At 56.0% G+C, this 17,447-nt stretch overlaps 5 protein-coding genes across 5 annotated transcripts; 2 read left to right on the top strand and 3 right to left on the bottom strand.

Moving 5' to 3' along the window:
• Positions 1–116: 116 nt before the first annotated feature.
• Positions 117–2,742, bottom strand: C8Q71DRAFT_819760 (uncharacterized protein; the record flags this gene model as incomplete). The annotated part of the gene is made up of 11 exons (XM_047926158.1): positions 2,601–2,742; positions 2,338–2,546; positions 2,202–2,278; positions 1,968–2,148; positions 1,811–1,902; positions 1,400–1,761; positions 1,061–1,347; positions 761–1,003; positions 558–711; positions 299–502; positions 117–247 (listed from the first exon to the last, which is right to left on the bottom strand). Exons 1-11 carry the CDS (start codon positions 2,716–2,718, stop codon positions 117–119), a joined length of 2,058 nt encoding a protein of 685 aa, XP_047785024.1. The 5' UTR covers positions 2,719–2,742.
• Positions 2,743–2,967: 225 nt separating this feature from the next.
• On the top strand, positions 2,968–6,792 carry C8Q71DRAFT_719785 (ubiquitin activating enzyme; the record flags this gene model as incomplete). Its single annotated transcript, XM_047921317.1, has 16 exons — positions 2,968–3,044; positions 3,104–3,123; positions 3,176–3,265; positions 3,294–3,376; positions 3,428–3,574; positions 3,625–3,731; positions 3,782–3,872; positions 3,925–4,155; positions 4,213–4,948; positions 4,998–5,263; positions 5,317–5,649; positions 5,701–5,890; positions 5,943–6,211; positions 6,264–6,530; positions 6,582–6,710; positions 6,766–6,792. The coding sequence occupies 16 exons, from the start codon at positions 2,968–2,970 to the stop codon at positions 6,790–6,792; spliced, it is 3,063 nt and encodes a 1,020-aa protein (XP_047785023.1).
• A 1,208-nt stretch (positions 6,793–8,000) lies between these two features.
• Positions 8,001–10,448, bottom strand: C8Q71DRAFT_697335 (uncharacterized protein; the record flags this gene model as incomplete). The annotated part of the gene is made up of 3 exons (XM_047919960.1): positions 8,001–8,991; positions 9,048–9,374; positions 9,430–10,448. The coding sequence occupies 3 exons, from the start codon at positions 10,446–10,448 to the stop codon at positions 8,001–8,003; spliced, it is 2,337 nt and encodes a 778-aa protein (XP_047785022.1).
• A 794-nt stretch (positions 10,449–11,242) lies between these two features.
• Positions 11,243–15,401, top strand: C8Q71DRAFT_903303 (N1221-domain-containing protein; the record flags this gene model as incomplete). Its single annotated transcript, XM_047928815.1, has 18 exons — positions 11,243–11,356; positions 11,409–11,538; positions 11,591–11,713; positions 11,764–11,902; positions 11,954–12,111; positions 12,162–12,250; positions 12,304–12,418; positions 12,468–13,054; positions 13,111–13,281; positions 13,337–13,463; positions 13,520–13,645; positions 13,703–13,832; positions 13,879–14,137; positions 14,188–14,293; positions 14,345–14,445; positions 14,509–14,545; positions 14,604–15,091; positions 15,174–15,401. 18 exons carry the CDS (start codon positions 11,243–11,245, stop codon positions 15,399–15,401), a joined length of 3,228 nt encoding a protein of 1,075 aa, XP_047785021.1.
• An 81-nt stretch (positions 15,402–15,482) lies between these two features.
• C8Q71DRAFT_903302 (putative diphthamide synthesis protein-domain-containing protein) lies at positions 15,483–17,382 on the bottom strand. The gene is made up of 4 exons (XM_047928814.1): positions 17,032–17,382; positions 16,850–16,971; positions 16,244–16,796; positions 15,483–16,187 (listed from the first exon to the last, which is right to left on the bottom strand). Exons 1-4 carry the CDS (start codon positions 17,343–17,345, stop codon positions 15,563–15,565), a joined length of 1,614 nt encoding a protein of 537 aa, XP_047785020.1. The 5' UTR covers positions 17,346–17,382; the 3' UTR covers positions 15,483–15,562.
• Positions 17,383–17,447: the final 65 nt, after the last annotated feature.

Below are 17,447 nucleotides of genomic sequence, written 5' to 3'. Positions count from 1 at the left end.
TCGACGCACTCTATCCATCTCTCTGTGATATCGCCAATGTACAACACCACATCGCCAGCTACGCTGCCATCGCCATCGGTTCGAGAATTCGTATAGGTCTGGGTTAGTCGGTACAGTTAGGATCCTACAATGAACATAGCGTAATCCCAGTAGTCGTCGTCCCTGCTCGAGATGTACCTAGTCGGTATGAAGGTTGTTGGAGGTGGGTTGCTGAGCCCTGCGAAGAGCTGTTCGTGGCATTCGCGCACTGGGTAAAGGTCAGTCGCAAGAGCACGTACGACCGACATAATGGACTTACTGTAAGATGTCTCGGAAGGTCTGTAGAACAATCTGACTGACAGGGCGTGCGGGCCTAGCGCGCGTAACGCCTGTACTGTATGTAGCCATGCGATCACTCCTGCGTTTGCGTGGCGGAAACATACTACGGCCAGAGAGGCGTGGGTCTCCTGGAAGCTCGACATCTCCCAATGACATCGCGTTCCACCGGTGCCTTCGTACGCCCCTATACTCCAATTTACAGCTTTCAGCGCCCTGACGTGGGTTCCTGGGATGCCTACCTTGACTGTAGGAAGGCTTGACGTTTTGTTGGACCACCTCATCATCTTCATCTAGGACTAGACATCTTCCCGTGTGCAATATTACCTGTTTTTCTACTAGGGCTCCTTTCGGCAAGGTGGGCACGACGAGGTACAAAAGCGGCGTCACCGCATCCTATGTTACAAGTAGGCAGCGTGTCAACTCCGGCGAATGTGGTACGTACCGGAGGATATATCTTCGAGGCTGCCCGAACGCGCTGGACATCGCTTGCATTAGCAAGCCAGTATAGGACACCCTGGTGATGAGCATCCCATCCACCGCCTGTGTTGTTTTGCAGAGCGTTCGTTACGCGCTGCACATGCTGAAACGATAGTGCCGTTTCCAGAGCTAATGAAGGTGGTGACGGAAGGCTGAGGCTGCTCGGTATGAGTCCTATCTGCCCTGATATAAATATTCGTTCGCCTGCCTGTATCACGGTCAATGTGAGGGCGTAGCGAAGCCAGATATAGTAGCTCTGACGAACCACAATCGCCTGAGAATACGGCCCGATGTTCGCCGGTGCCCAGTAGCTCAAACCCTGGACATGCATTGCTTGACGTTCGCTCGGACTCTGCTCGACGAACGCGATGGCGTCGAGTTTGACTCTGATCGGTGCAGGGAGGTCGACGGCGACGCATGCACGAGCTGGTGGGCTGCTCCCGAAGAAGGTTGTGTAGATGGCATTGACACGGGCAAAAAGGTCCATGGATGAGATGAATATATTGATGTTGGCGCAGTTGGAGAGACTCAGAGAGTGTGTCGCCAAATGATCTGAGGATACTCTTTAGGAAATCGCATGCACAGTGACGTTACTATGTCTTACCTTGCAGCTGCTCGAAGCAATTTCGTACCTCATCCTCGGTGGAGAGCACACCATCGCTATCACTAGCTGTGATGTTCGCGACTGCTACCCAACGACCGACCTTACTGACACTAGTCCCCGGGGGATGCAAGGAGGAATCGTCAACCAATTCCATTCCCGATGGATCAGGAGGATAGCTCGGTCGATCGACGGCACGGACGACGGCATTCTGAACCTCCGCGAACACTTCGCTCAGTAGGGGAGGGATTGCAGGGCCGATATGGAGTTCCTCAGGCTTCGGCTCGAGGACAGCGTTCTTGACCCGAAGATAGGCGACCGTGGCGAAGTCATTGTCCGAGTGTATGACGGTCTCCACTTCTATACTTTGGGACGTTTAGACCCCCGTGGCGCACGGAGTTAGACAAGACGTACAGTCTAATTTTGCGCCTGAACAACGGACAATCCAGCGTGAGTGTCTCGTATTCACCACCTTCGCCGCATATGTGCGACCCATATGATTCGTTCTGTCAAAGGTTTTCATGAACATCGGAAGCAGGACACGGGATCGCCTTCGGCTGAAGTGGTTTACCAGCTTTGTCAGAGTTGGCTGCATTTCAGCGAGAGTTTTCCCGAGATGCGAAGCCTTCAAACCAATGCCTGCAACTTTGATGAGGACGGCCTCCATGCCGGCCTCAATCATCTCCGAGAGTAGCTCTGCCTGATCACGTTGCCAGAGGTAGCAGAGCGGAGTCAGCGACAGACGTCGGCACCTGGATCGGACTAATTTATTCAACAATCCGGGTAGCTGAACTGTGCTGCTCACACATGTTCGACTCGAATTCGCTGGTAGTTCGAAATGATCGCCCCTACCGACACACCCTCGACATCAGGATGAGACACCTACAACCACGACGACACTGAGACATAGGAGAAGCTCAACGAGATGTGGGGGTGTATACTTTTACGGTGGACAGGAGAGCGTATAAGTCTTCCGTCTCGTCCCCAAGCACACCATGACCACTCGCAGGGCTTCGGGCACCGTATTCATTTCCTTGTTCGACAGCTGCTCCAGATATGACCCTCCTATATAACGGGACTTCCAGCGCATCGGCAACAATCTGAATGGCATCTTGCCCGACAGTCTGATACATGTAGGAGTCAAGCTCCTCTAGAGTGAACCCCGTCGGCGAGAATTAAACATTCGGAGGTGAGACGATCGGACCTTTGCCATGCTCGGGGCCTAGTGAGGCAGCTGCGACGAGCTGGTGGCCGTTGGCGGCGCAGTGGAGGAGGTTGTAGCAGCTGTCCTTGCCGCCGCTGAGGAGGGCGACGTACTTCATGGGGGAGGAAGGCGAAGAGGCCCGGCTGCTCGGGTCGATCGCGCTCAGATCGCGGCGAGGCAATCTCTGCTTAGCGCATCGGGAATTGCCATTTCAGGATGCCCGAGGGCCTGCTTTGTCACCTGTGACGCGCGCTCCAGCGCGTGACGGGCACGCGTCGCCAGTTTCAAGTTGTTGGGCGGCCCTGCTCGCAGCCACTCTTCCTCTTCTTCTCCTACCATCCCCATCCATCCATCTCTTTCACGAATCATGGCCACGACGAACTTATCATCCGCAATGGACATCGATGAACAGGCCATCGACGAGGGCCTGTACTCTCGGCAGCTGTGAGTCTCGCGAGCTAGTACCATGCCTTCCGAGTCGCCGAGGCTTACCAAACCCGCAGCTATGTCCTGGGCCATGAAGGTAGGACCCATGGTTGCCCCACATCTCGCTCTAAGCTCATGGATTCACGTAGCGATGAAGCGCATGGCCGCGTCCAACATCCTCATCGTCGGCGTGAAGGGTCTTGGTGTCGAAATAGGCGCGTCGAACGCGATCGCATCGCGTACTGTATATGCTGATTACTGTTGCAGCCAAGAATGTCGTCCTTGCCGGTGTCAAGTCCGTCACGATTTACGACCCCGAGCCTGTCGAAATCCAGGATCTCAGCAGTCAAGTGAGTACTGCATCAGTGAGCGTGCTGAGCTCCTTTCTGAGCGCTCGCCAGTTCTTCCTCCGTGAAGAGGATATTGGGAAGCCTCGCGCAGACGCAGCTGTTGCTCGCCTAGCTGAGCTGAACGCTTATGTCCCGGTGCGCAACCTTGGCGGCCAGCCTGGAAAGGAGATCACGGTCGACATGATCAAGGGTTTCCAAGTAAGCCTCGTCGTACATGTCATCGGTAATCGCGTGTAACATGCGACTAGGTTGTTGTGCTTTGTGGCGCCAGCCTGCAGAAGCAACTGGAGATCAACGACTGGACTCACGAGAATGGCGTCCACTTCATCGCGGCCGAGACCCGTGGTCTCTTTGGGTATGCACGAGTTACATTCCTGGCCTACCTGTTCCTTACGCGTTGTACAGCTCGGTGTTCAATGATTTCGGCCCCAAATTCACTTGTGTCGACCCGACTGGCGAACAGCCATTGACCGGTATGATTGTTTCCGTCGAACGGGTATGTATGCACTGTATGACTAAACATTGTCCACTGATTTGACGGGCTGCAGGACAAGGAAGGTCTTGTCACTTGCTTGGACGAAACGCGCCACGGCCTCGAAGATGGCGACTTCGTGACTTTCGCCGAGGTTCAAGGTATGGCTGAGTTGAACGGCTGTGAACCGCGCAAGGTCACTGTGAAGGGCCCTTATACCTTCGCAATCGGCGATACATCGAACCTCGGCGAGTACAAGACTGGCGGTATCTTCACCCAGGTCAAGATGCCCAAGATCCTTGAATTTGTACGTTACGAACGTGTTCGGATTTCGGTCACATGCCTGACACATCGATGATGTTAGAAATCCCTGAGGGCCTCGCTGAAGGAGCCAGAATTCTTCATCACTGACTTCGCCAAGTTTGACCGTCCTGCAAGCCTGCACGCCGGTTTCCAGGCATTGTCCGAGTTCAAGGCACAACAGCAACGACTTCCTCGACCCCGTAACGCAGAGGATGCTGCGAAGGTCGTTGAGCTTGCGAAGAAGCTGGACGCTGAAATCGACGAGAAGGTCGTCACCGAGCTTGCCTACCAGGCTACAGGTGATGTCACGCCGCTTGCAGCAGTCATCGGTGGTTTTGTTGCCCAGGAGGTCCTGAAAGCGTCTTCTGCCAAGTTCATGCCCATGGTCCAGCACCTGTACTTCGACTCGCTCGAGTCTCTGCCTAACACTCTGCCCACCGAGGCTGACTGCCAACCTATCGGCTCTCGGTACGATGGTCAGATCGCTGTGTTCGGCAAGCAGTTCCAACATAAGATCGCGAACTTCCGTCAATTCCTCGTGGGCTCTGGTGCCATCGGCTGCGAGATGCTGAAGAACTGGAGTATGATGGGTCTTGGATCGGGCCCGCAGGGTATCATCCACGTCACGGACCTGGATACCATCGAAAAGAGCAACCTGAACAGGCAGTTCTTGTTCAGGTCGAAGGACTTGGGCAAGTTCAAGTCCGAGGTGGCTGCGGCCGCTGTCGCTGCCATGAACCCCGACCTCAAGGGCAAGATCAGCAGCAAGCAGGAGCCTGTCGGCCCTGACACTGAGAGTGCGTTTGATCTCTGAAGCATCTCGGTGAAAAGCTGACATGTTTCTAGATGTCTACGACACTGACTTCTTCGCGGGTATTGACGGCGTCACGAATGCGTTGGACAACGTGAAGGCTCGGCAATACATGGACCAGCGATGCGTGTTCTTCCTCAAGCCTCTTCTTGAGTCCGGTACTCTCGGAACCAAGGGTAACACTCAGGTCATCGTCCCCCACTTGACGGAGTCGTACTCGTCGTCTCAGGACCCGCCAGAGAAGGAGACGCCCTCGTGTACCGTCAAGAACTTCCCGAACGCCATCCAGCACACAATCGAGGTCAGAACCATACCAGCTTGCAGCAGTGCAGTGTCTGACTTCGAGTGCTACAGTGGGCCAGGACAGAGTTCGACAACCAATTCGTCAAGCCCGCCCAGGCCGTCAACGCCTACCTCTCCGAACCGAACTACCTCGAGAACAACCTCAAATATTCTGGCCAGCAGAAGGAGCAGATCGAGCAGATCGTGTCGTACCTGGTCACCGACAAGCCCCTCACTTTCGAGGAGTGCATTGTCTGGGCACGGCTGCAGTTCGAGGAGAAGTACAACAACGCCATTAGGCAACTACTGTACAGCTTGCCGAAGGACGCTGTGACGAGCACAGGTCAGCCGTTCTGGAGCGGTCCCAAGCGTGCGCCCGACCCGCTGACGTTCGACCCGAACGATGTGAGGACCCGCGAATCTTGATATCCCAAAGGCGTACTGACGATGTGACAGCCCACTCACTTGCAATTCATCATCGCCGCCGCGAACCTCCACGCATATAACTACGGTCTCCGGGGCGAGACTGACCCCACCCTCTTCAAGAAGGTCGCTGACTCAGTCCTGGTACCGGAGTTCCAGCCCAAGAGCGGTGTGAAGATCCAGGTGAACGAGAATGAGCCCGTGAACCAAGAAGGCAACACAGGTGATGTATTTGCTGTACAGGCCACATGTCTCGTTACTGACGCTCCATGCAGACTCATCCGACTTGGGTGAGCTGATGAAGAAGCTGCCACCGCCGTCTTCGCTCGTCGGCTACCGTATGAACCCGGTTGAGTTCGAGAAGGACGATGACACCAACTACCACATCGACTTCATCACTGCAGCTTCCAACCTGCGTGCGTCGAATTACAGCATCAAGCCCGCTGACCGCCACACGACCAAACAAATCGCCGGCAAGATCATCCCTGCCATTGCTACGACGACCTCCCTCGTCACCGGCTTGGTATGCCTGGAGCTGTACAAGGTATGTCGGCTGGTAGCTTGCGTCGGGAACTACGCTGACTGTGTTTCCCTAGCTCATCGACCACAAGACGAAGCCCGAGGACTACAAGAACGGCTTCGTCAACTTGGCCCTGCCCTTCTTCGGCTTCTCTGAGCCCATTGCGCCAGCCAAGAACAAGTACGGCAACACTGAGTGGACCCTCTGGGACCGCTTCGCGTTCAACGGCGACCCGACGCTTAAGGACATAGTTGACTGGTTCAGGAAGGAGCACAACCTTGAGATCACGATGGTCAGCCAGGGCGTCAGCATGTTGTGGAGCTCGTTCATTGGCAAGAAGAAGGTAATGGACAGTCTTATCTCACGACGAGACGTCGCTGACATGTGATGTCAGAGCGAGGAGCGGCTGCCCATGAAGTTCAGCAAGCTCGTCGAGCATGTCAGCAAGAAGCCGATCCCACCGCATACCAAGCACTTGATCGTGGAGGTTATGGTGTGCGATGAGGAGGGTGAAGACGTAGAGGTAAGTCGTCTGGCTAGTCCTATATCAACATAGCGGAGATTAACCATGACATTAGGTGCCGTTCCTCGTCGTCAACCTGTAGTGTGGCACGACTGAAAGGAGAACGATGGCTGTACGGTCAATAGAAGTAACAACCGGATCTTGTAGCTAATATATCACTCATACGTCGACACGAATTGCAAGCAATGCTGTATTCTTTCTACTTGCGTAACATGCCACCGATGTATACTCTTAAGTACAGTGCTGTGCAAGCAGTACTGCGGCAACTGCGTCCTTCACAAGCAGCGATGACAAGAAGTCGGTTGTTGGGTGCAACAGCAACACTTCACACAGGCATGGAATAGGTGCGACATAACTGGTCTCCGATTGGCAATGACATATACAAGCAAGGAACAGCCATGGATGTCTCGAGACCCAGGTGCGTTACTACCTACAAACGACGAAGCCAGAGACGCGGGAAGGAGGGTATGCTTCGTTGGGGGTGTGTCGACGGTAAGGAGGGGAAGCGCGGGGGAGGGGAGGAAGGTAGAGGCAGGTCTGGTCATCCAAGGGGAAAACAGAGACTGTCTGATGGTGATGGGGAATGTGCTATACGTGGGTTTTGTGGAGGTTTCGAATGTTTTTGTAGCTGATAGTGCAAATATGAGCGACAATGGAAACGTGTAGAACAACGTCAAAGAGCAGAGGCAGCGACGTAAAGAACATTAGGGGTGATAAACCGTCACAATACCGATCGAAAATCTGTACACAACGAGCTCTGTACACATCGAGCTTCATGAACAACAACACCGAGGGGGACCGTCCATGGATCGGAACGTGCTGACCGTGGACTCCGGTATGGCGGCGTGAAACGTGGCAGACGCGTCTTGTATAGCTGGCCGCGACGTGGAATATCGAAGCCGCCATGCCTCGCACTTGAGCCCGGATCGGATTGGCGAATATATACGAGATGCGAGATGAGTGGCCGAGGAAATATGTGGCGAGCCTGCGTTGGCATGATGATGGATGTCATCGAGGATGGGAGACGAAATGAGACGATGCGGGGGGATCATATGGCGAAACGAGAACCCGAGAAGAGAGTATCAAGGCTGACACGAGTTAGGGAGTGAGGGGGAATGACCTAGCGCTGGCGTAAGGGCAGTCCGAGTGGGGCGTATATTACAAGGTGTCGGCAGCCGGGGGGACTATGGTAAAGCGCGATGAACGCTGAAGGGGACCTCTGGTCTCCGCATAGCAGACTTCGCAGTAAGTCTAGTCGCAAATCTAGGGGTTAGGTGAACGGAACATGGATCAGACCTTCAACGGCCTCTGGTACTCGGAGGGTCGGTCGTAGAACGGGGGATATACAGCGCCAGGGCTCCAACGTGTCAGAGCAGGCAGCGGCAGAGCGAAGTGATTCTCGGAGAAGCGAACGTCGCTGTAGCCCTGATCGTACCTCGTCTGCGAGTATGCACGATGACGACCCTGGGCGTGATCTCCGACCGCCTGGTTGTACGACAGCGACTGCGAGCGGGAGTGACCATGCGTAGCGGGGTACGCGTAGTCAAAGCCAACATGTGACGGCCGAGCATACACAGGGGGCGGGGCGTACGTAGCGGAGGTCATTTGCTCCTGCTTGTGCCCATAACCACCGTAGGGCCACGTGGGTTGCTGAGGTTGCAGTACTTGATGGAACGGCGGGGGCGGAGGCACGATGGCAGGGACATGACCCATAGGCTGCGGTGCCACGTACTGCCTAGAGATGCGGACGTCGCGCATGATGGGCTCATCGGCAGCAGGACTCCACCTCGCAGGGGGTGGCAGGATCCTCTCAGGCTCGACGACCTTCTCGGTAGCTTGGGCGCGCCGCGAAGAGCTCACGCTGCTAACGCGACGCCGGGGCAGATACTCCTCTCGCAAAGGTCCATCCTCGTCCAGGTCAATCTCCAGTACATCTTCATCATAGACCGGCGCATCGGCCTGATCCCTCTTCTCATCCTCGAGACCGGCGAACACCGGCTCCGGGGGCATGGTGCACGTAGCGTCCTGGCAGCAACCGCGACCCACGCCAACTTGAATGAGCCGCTCGATCGCCTTGCGAGTGATAGTGTGAGGGCTCGACGAAGGGCGCGAGATAGGCTGAGGGCATGCCGGAGAGTGCAGAGACGTATGATACTCGTGTATGTGCGACAGCCAGTCAGTCCACTCGTGCGTGGAGATTGACAAGTCATAGCGGAAGATGTCGAGCGCAAGTGACTCCAGCTTGTTGAGAGACTGCACGGGAACGTTAGAGATAGTGTGCCTGTGCAGAATTGTGCCTTAGTTCTCGCTACATACGAATACTTGAATGAAACATACCATGTCTTGTTGGAAAAAGTGTGATCGTCCAACCACTTGTTCGCTAGCATACATCCAAGAAGGATGAGACGGAACGGAGCGTAGGACTCAATGGCGTCTCTGTCAAAGCTCAGGTGCGCTTCGCCAAGCAGTTCGTCTCGGAAGCGGATTTCCTTCCGATGTCTTTCGCTGTCCAGGTTGACGGGGCCGAAGAAGACAGGCAGGCGAACAATGTACCACAGCGCCAAGAAAATGGCCGACGGCTGCAGCAACGTCGAAAGCAACATTGAATGAGTCGAACTGGCCAGATGACTGGGAGGCGAATTGGAGTAGTGTTTGATGAACGCCCTGTAAAACACCATCAATACTCAGACGTAAAACGACACGAATGATGTAGACTCACGTCGGTTGCGCATAGTCCGGAGGCAGGCTCAAGCCCGTTGTGCACACCTTCCATACGTACGACGCGATCCAATCAGAAAGCGGCTCAGCCATTTTCTTGTAAGCGGCCGTGGCGGTCGGCGTGACGACGGGCTCGGGAGCTGGTGGCGCCATAGGTTGTTCGGCCTGTGCAAAGGTCTGGCATTGTTGGCACTGAGCACCGCAATGTTGGTCTTGGTAGGCATACCGTACCTCGCGGGTCGTGCTGACGGGCTGAGAGCACCCATACGAGGGAACGAATGGATCCGCGGCGAACGCGCTGTCGACGTAATCGGCGAAAGGGGTATTGGGGCCCATCGGACTCGACGCGGGATCGACCATGGGTGCACCGTCAGGGGACATATCTTCGAAGACGGGGCTGAACGCTCCCCGTTCGTACTCCTCAGAGGCGTACATACCAGCAGAGCCGACATCGCCGTACGAGCCAGGGGTGTTCATCTCGTAGTCTCGATAGCGGGCGTCCTGATAATCCTCCATCATCCTGTCGTCGTACTCTGCGCTGGCTGCTGGAGATACGTTTGTAGAGCGAGCAGCGCCGTCACAGGGCCATCCGTGGATGCGGGCCAAGTACATGTTCATCTCCTCGGGACTGCGCGCGTACATGTCCGTGGCGCGGGAAGCGGCCCCTGCACTCGCTAGCAGGGTAGAGACGGGCGGGATGCGAGCTTGCGCGGGCGCCCCTTTAATGACCGCCGCGTTGTCCGCAACGGTCAACCCCTCTTCAAAACCCTGACAAGAATCCTGTGCGTGCGCGAGATCCTCCTCCCAAATGCGGCGCGGCTTGTTCCTCCTCCAGGAAGGCAGGGAACTGATCCACTCCTCGCGCGTGGCGAACGAAGGCGGGGGCCCGCTGGGAGGCAGGGGCAGGGAGTGCGTCAAGTGCTGGAAACCAGACGAGCGAGACTCAGCGACGGCAGATTGATTGATCTTGATTACTGGGTGCGCTGGCTGCTTGGGGTAGTAGGAGACGGGAACTGGCATCTGCGATTAAGAGGGAAGCCGAAGGAGGCCTCTACTGCAGTCCTTGCCGAAGGTGGTCGACCTTGGGCGTGGGCTGCGGGTGGGGGCCGAGAGACAAAAGACGAGAGAGAGAAAAGCCGGTCGTAAGGTAAGTCGTAAAGGGAGAAAAGGCAGGAGTTGGACGACGATAGCGTAGAAGAACAGAACAGGATGTGGCAGACGCACAGCGAAGGCGTGCCTTTTGGATGCTCGAGGAGGCGAAGCTAGTTCGGACAGAGGGGGTGAGCGTTCGAGCTACCTTCAGACCAGCCTGGAGTATCTCTAGAGGAGATTCTCGGGAACGCCCTCTCCTGTCGACGTCGTCGCTGTCGTCGGTGGCGGGGGGAGGAGAACTGGCAACGAAGGACCGACAGAGGAGGGTCGATCCGGGGGGGGCCAAGTGGTGGTGGCTGCGACGAATTTCTGTCTTTCAACGCCCTTATACGAGCTTACGTAACCCTCCCCCACGCCCGCGCCTCCGTGGCACTGGAAGCTCAGGACCGCGCCTGAGCTCATCTCCGCATGACCCCCGCAGGCAGCTCCCTGACTCATGCACCCCGCAGGCAGCAGCGTGCCGGCAGGCTACGGCAGCCGCGCGCGTCGCACGGCGCAGCGTGGGGGCAGGTCGCACCGGCGGGGGAGGCGTGGCAGGCGGCTACAGGCGGCCTAAATGGGGAGGCACGGGCACGTGTGACGGGTGCGACACCGTGACGGTGCGGTAACGCGACTGGGCGCCCGAGCGAGCGGGAGTGGTTTTCCCCAGTCGCGATCCTGCAATGTCGGCCCAATCTCAGGACAATGCAGGCACGTCTCAGATCGGCCTTGATTCCATCACCCTTGGCCAGCTCAAGGCCATGGTAGGCTCTGCGCCAAAGCCCAAGGCATGTGTCGTTGGCATGCGCGTCCCGAACCTAAGTCCCATTCGCTCACACCAGGGAGCAGCAGTCCTATTACGACTTCAAGTATGACGACGAGGACACTGTCCTCAACGAGATCGAAGAGTTTTACTCCTATGTGGAGATGCCTCAGGTAGCCGAAAACCTCAAGGCCTGGGAAGGCTCATTTCCCGGAGGTATGTGTCTTTGCGTTATGCATGTCTCGCCTAACCTTACGCGTATTCCTAGTCTGGATTGAAAGCGCGTTCACACAGCGCAAGGCGCATGTCGAGGTGCTGCTCGAGAGCTTGGAGCACCGTGACGCGGAGATCAGGTTCACCAACGCGCGCAGGCTGCTTTACGTGTTGCAAGGTGCGTCGGTGCCTCCCACACACCCGTTTGCGTTTGACACAGGCCACAAGGCACGTTTGCCGAGACGACGTCGGCGGAACACCAGCTGCACTGGATATTCGAGAACTGTAAGGTTGTCCGGGCGGCCAACGGCTTGAGCAACATTGTTGAAGCCATCAAGATCGCGAGTTCGAAACACGACTTGTTATGGTACACGGCTTGTCCTGAAGGTATCATTATGCGCGCTGACGCTCGATATAGTAGTCTATCAGATGCAGATGCGGCGCGTTTCAATATTTCCGCACAGGAGAAGGTAGATTTCATGGAGGAAGTCACGACCGAACTTTCCGTCTATCTTGCCATGTTGTATCACATGGTGGAGGTATTCAAAGGGCACGATGATTTCGCTGATGAACTCAGTAAGTTTGGTGGCGTCCCTACTACCTCCTGCTGACCGCATGTGGCTCAGTGAGCCTCGAGCCTCCGCTCCCAGTGTACCTGTTCAATGTGGTCGCCGGTCTTCGTGACAAGAGCGCCAAGGGCTATCCAGTGAAGAAAGTTCGTTCTATCCCTGATACTGGGTGATCATATCCATCTCATCTCCTTCGCAGCTCCTCTTGGTGCTCTGGAAGACCCTCTTGACGTGCTGTGGCGGCATTCGTGAACTCACACGTGTCAAGAAGGTTGCTCGAGAGCTAGCTGGGCTGCCGCCGGTGCCAGAAGAAGGTGTGCCTATTGTGACATGGGATGAGTGTTTCATCTCACGCACAATCAGCCATACCTATCAAGGCCTCGCCGCTCGACATTGAAGCCTTCAGATCGGAAATCAGCGTCAAGTACCCGACGTTCACCCCGCCTCCGGCCCCGGTTTCCGTCGCGGCTCCCATCCCCGTGCCCGTCTCCACTTCTAAACTTGCACAGGCATACTCCCCCATCCCGGTCCGTCACCATTACGATCATGATGACACCGAGTCGCAGCAATCAGGCATGGCCTCCAACATGCCTGGTCACCCGTTCCAGCAGATCCAGCAGTCCAATTCTGGCTTCCGGCAGATCCCGCAACCCGCTACGCCCGCACCAAGTCCCCCTCCGCCGTCGCCGAAGCCGAAGAAGCAGCAGTTCCAGACGGACCAGAGTCGCCCGTTCCTATTCCCCTTCTCGCGCAGCCAGACGAGGTACAACGGGTCACGACTCATCCCTTTTGCTATCGACGAAGCGGACAAGTTGTACACGAAGCACATGTACACGAGTCTGTCGCTCTGGCAGATGTGGCGGACTCGAGAAGAGTGTATGACTTCTGAGAGCGGGCTAGAACGCATGCCGGGTTCTGAACCATTGAGCGAACCCAAGCTGGCGCCCACTGTGCGTCTCATCACAGACCATGTCCGTCATGGAAGCTGATTCGCAACCTTATGCAGGTATCGCCGGAGGACGAGACCACAGAGACACTACCAGATGTCGCAATGCTTGACGCCAAGATCGCAGAAACGGACGCCGCACTTGCGAAGGCAGATACCATTGCGGAAAAGCAACGGCTGCAGAACAGGAAGGAAGACTTCATGCGACTGAAGCGAATCGAGCAGATCTATGTTAGTGCCACAGCCAACATCGCGCGCTCCCTTGAAGGCGCTAACAGAGATTCAGAGTGCAGTGCTGCCCGTCTTGCAAGGCTGGGTACTCGTGTTACTGAAGCTGCTCCTCGCAACTGTCTCAGCGGCAACAGGAGCACCGACGCAAAATGGCGCCGCAGCTGGCTTCCCCGTCTCAGCACGTAAGTTGATCGCCGAATTGACATTGGCGTAGTTGACAGTTCATGATCCTCATCAGCCTTAAACGAGCCTCCTGCTCCGCCTCCCACCCTTGAGGAGATTGATGTCACTAGGCACAGAGAGATCAACTCCAAGGCGGTGTCTGCGATCTTGTTGCTAACACTGAAGTGGTTCAAAGTTTCTCGTGGGTGCTTCTCAACACGGCCAACTCGCTGTCCAACTAATGTCGATCCGTGTACAGATGCGATGAAATTCCATCATCTAGGCCAGCAGTTGCTGGACACGAATTGTCTTCTACTGATCTTGAAGATGTTCGGTCTGCAGGAAGTATCTGTCACCGTGGTGTCAAAGGCAGACTCACCGGAAAACAAGTGAGATATCAACCTTGCTGCCGGGAGAGATGACTAATGTGACCAGTTTCTTCCACTACTGCCAGAGTAACTTCTCAAAGAACCCGCAAGGCGCGAGACTCGATGACAATGGGAGACCACCGCGGCAGACGATCATAAGAATGACGACGCTGCCGAATGGCTTGAAGCACGAGGAGGAGATCGATATGCTGACCGACTTCTCGTGGCGAAACTTTTTCTCAGTGATCAACTTTGCGAAGATCATGCAGAAGCTTTCGAAACATCGGTCGCATCGCATAAGGATGCTTGTTCAGTACAAGAGCTCGGTAAGATGACCGTGAATGTCTGCGAAAGGCACTTCTGACGCATGACGTAGGCTGTACTCAAGCGCATACTGAAAGTGCAGCATCCGATGCTGCAGCTCCATGTGCTCAAACTTATCAAGAGTCAAGTGCCTTTTTGCGGCAGAAAATGGAGGCAGTGTGAGTTCGATCTCTAGCTGATATCCGCGTGGGCGATCAACTGGTCATCAGCGAACATGCAGGTCATCACTGCGATCTATCTGAATTGCAGACCGGAGCTAAGGGACGAGTGGCTCTCGGGCAACGAAGTGGATGATGTATCGGACGCTCAGGTATGCTCTGTCAGCCATCGCCGAACAATGGACTTGTGCTGACAGTGCGATACATTGCTGCAGGCCCAAGAACAAGCGCTGCGGCACTTAGTCAAGTTCTGTATGTTGAATCAGACATGTCTGACGGGACCGCAACTGACGTCCACACCATGAATCAGACAATACGAAGCGGTACGGCGCAGCGGCAGCGCAGCATCCCGGTATGCACAAGCGCGCCGCGAGCATCTCACATCATCTCGAAGGCCTCCATCCTGGACCGGAACTTTCGGGGCTGATTCGGCCAGCTGGCACCCCCAGCACCAGTGACGCAGATGTGTTCCCGCCGCTGCGTGCACATGCCGTGGAACACTCGCAAAGCTTCCTGCCCTACACCACGGAGGACATCGCGTTCGAGGAGGAATACGAGGAGTACCTATCGGACCTTGGCTGGTCGGATAACAAGCACCACACACAAGGACAAACTCCCTTCTTCGCACCTGGGGGCACCTCGGCGTGGAGCAGGCTGCCCGAGTATGCTGCTGACATCGCAGACGGCATCAGCGATAGCGAGAGCATCGTTTCTATTGGGGAGCTGGGAGACGCGGCGCGGCTGGATGTCGGGAAGGACGATCGCGACGTGCCTGACGAGAACGTGAACAATTGGGAGGTAAGCTGATCGACGATCGCCTGCCCTGGGCTAGACTGCCGGTTCCTTTAACGCGAGCTGACTCCCTTTTCTGTGTCCTCAGCACATGAGCCCCAAGACGATGGCGGCCCTGACGCAGAGCCCGGCACGCGGACGACGATCGAGCTCCGAGAGCGGCTTGAGGCCCGTGATGCCGTTCGACCTGTCCTCAGACGTCGGGAGTGCGATCGAGGAGGCTGAGGAACAGGAACTAGGGCCCATACCTCGAGAGCCGTCGGGTCCGTTCCACGCTGGCGCTGGCGTCGACGAGGTTGAATACGCCTATGGGTAAGTTCGACTCTACCCGTTGATGCTCAGAATCGTACTGACAAGTAATCGTAGCGTATAAAGGGATTGTAGTAACACGTATACATGTGCATTGTTATTCATTGGTGCATACAATCAGAGCTTCTAGCGATACATGGAAGTTGCAGCCATTCCCCTGACAGCCATTCAATACGTCGCCTTCGTCCTTGCCACTGCCCAGGGACTGCCAGCCGCATAAAAGTCCATCGGGTAGACACCTCCATTCTTCTTCCCATCGTCAGCCTTGCTATCCTGCATCCATCCAATAGCCTTGCCTACGGCCACAGCAGTCTCGTAAGGAGTAAGCAATGGCCTGTCGAAAGCATAGCCCCAATCGATAGACAAGCGCGGACAGGACGTCTGCACGAAAGTGGAGATGTGTGGGTTGAAGAGGGCGAGCTTCGCGGGCGAGAGTTCGGAGAGGAGGATGGGCATATACGGGATCTGCGTGCGCGAGGAGCTGAGCTGGTGCGTGATGGCCTGGAGCTGCTTAAAGCTGCCCTGGCGGCCCAGCGTACCGAGTACGACGCCCCACAGCGGAGGCTCGGACGGCTGCTTGGTCTGCAGGGCGCGGCTCTCTTCCGGTGAGGGTGCGAAGTGCTCTATGCTCCGTCGTGCCGCTTGGACGGCCTCGTCCCGAATGGTGCGCATTTCGGTGTGGTTGTACCGCTCGCGCGTGAACTTCTTGGAGTAGGGGTCGTAGCGGAAGGCGGGTACGGAAGGATTGGCGATCATGATGGATTCCAAGTGGAATCGGCCATCACCCAAGTAACTGTCGTGAGGATATGGTGAGCGAGGGAAATTTGTCTCAACACATACACAACGTACATGAGAGCATCTACGCCATCCAGCGTCGGCGCCGTGCATCCTAGGATCTCTCCCGGTGATAGAGGCTTGGAGCGCGGGATAATGGCGTCGTATTTGCCGGTCCATAGCTTGGGTCGGCCTAATGCGAGGTCATCCCCATCCTGATTAGGAGTATCCTCGATCCTCCCAATACTGGGACGAGGCTCTTCTTCAGCATACTCCGTTGTGAGGTCGTCCTTCAGCCGTGACAGGGCGGCTACAAACTGGATGGTCGATACAAGGGCCAGCCTGGTCGGCTCTTGAGATGCAATAGAGACTCCTGAATGCGTGTCCGGTAAATCTGTATGTGAACTCTCCATCGGAGGAGGACCCTCTATTCGGAGGTGATTGCTTTGCGTCAATGGCCTGCCAGAAGGGATTTGGCTGTCAGTCTCCTCGGAGTCGAGCAGAGCGTCGTGAAACCGTCGCCGGTCGGTGGGGAAGTTGAGGCGGATGGTCTGGATCAGGTGGGACGAGTCGATAGCAATCTCAACGAAGATGTATAGTGTCTTGATCGTCGTCTGGTCAATGGGTACTGGTACACGTCAGGTGAGTGCCTCTAAGAACTACTAGTTGGAGTAGACTTACCAAGACAGCTATGGCCGTAGTGTACAAGCATATCGCAGCCCAAAGCAACGGCGGTGTAATCGTCGATGCAGCATGCACCATATGTGACATCGCCCATGATCACAGTAAGCGCATCGGTGAATCTGAACGCTCATTAACTTGGTCACATCACCGCAACCGGAGGGCGGCCAGCACCTGCGCACCGTTCGATGATATCCGCAATCGTGCAAGCAAACATCTGCAGCCCCTCAGGCATCTGCAACGCGACCATCTTCGCATTATTCTTCCTTATGTGATGAATCGTCTTGTGAATCTCGAAGGCGTAATTTGAAGGCAGCTGCTTGATCGCTGCAGTGAGCTGAGCATCGTTCAGGATGTCCTGGGGAATCTGGTTTGCGACGATCGGGGAAACGCCTGGTTTGGACGGGGTCGCGGATTTGCTCCCAACAAAACGTTTGCGAGGCTTTGTTGCATTTTTCGAGCTGGAAGCCTTTGGGACCGGGGTGCTTTCGCCCATGGTCGTGGTCTCTGGGAGGTTAGCAGCTGTGGCTGAGAAATCGTGAAATCTCACTCCTGGATCTCTGCTCGATCACTCGTGACGCGCTCGTCTTTGTGACGC

The sequence above is a fragment of the Rhodofomes roseus genome (genome assembly GCF_022264815.1).
Source record: "Rhodofomes roseus strain CIRM-BRFM 1785 chromosome Unknown C8Q71scaffold_1, whole genome shotgun sequence".
NCBI classification, from domain to species: Eukaryota; Fungi; Basidiomycota; class Agaricomycetes; order Polyporales; family Fomitopsidaceae; genus Rhodofomes; species Rhodofomes roseus.
Note: the sequence above shows the minus strand (reverse complement) of the source record. Positions and strands in the feature narration are given on the sequence as shown.

Coding starts and splice junctions, on each gene's coding strand:
- C8Q71DRAFT_903302 (XM_047928814.1), bottom strand. CDS start 17,345: ATGGGCGAAAGCACCCCGGTCCCAAAGGCTTCCAGCTCGAAAAATGCA. Junction 16,972..17,031: donor ATTGCGGATATCATCGAACG/GTGCGCAGGTGC, acceptor ATGAGCGTTCAG/ATTCACCGATGCGCTTACTG. Junction 16,188..16,243: donor GATGGCGTAGATGCTCTCAT/GTACGTTGTGTA, acceptor TCCTCACGACAG/TTACTTGGGTGATGGCCGAT.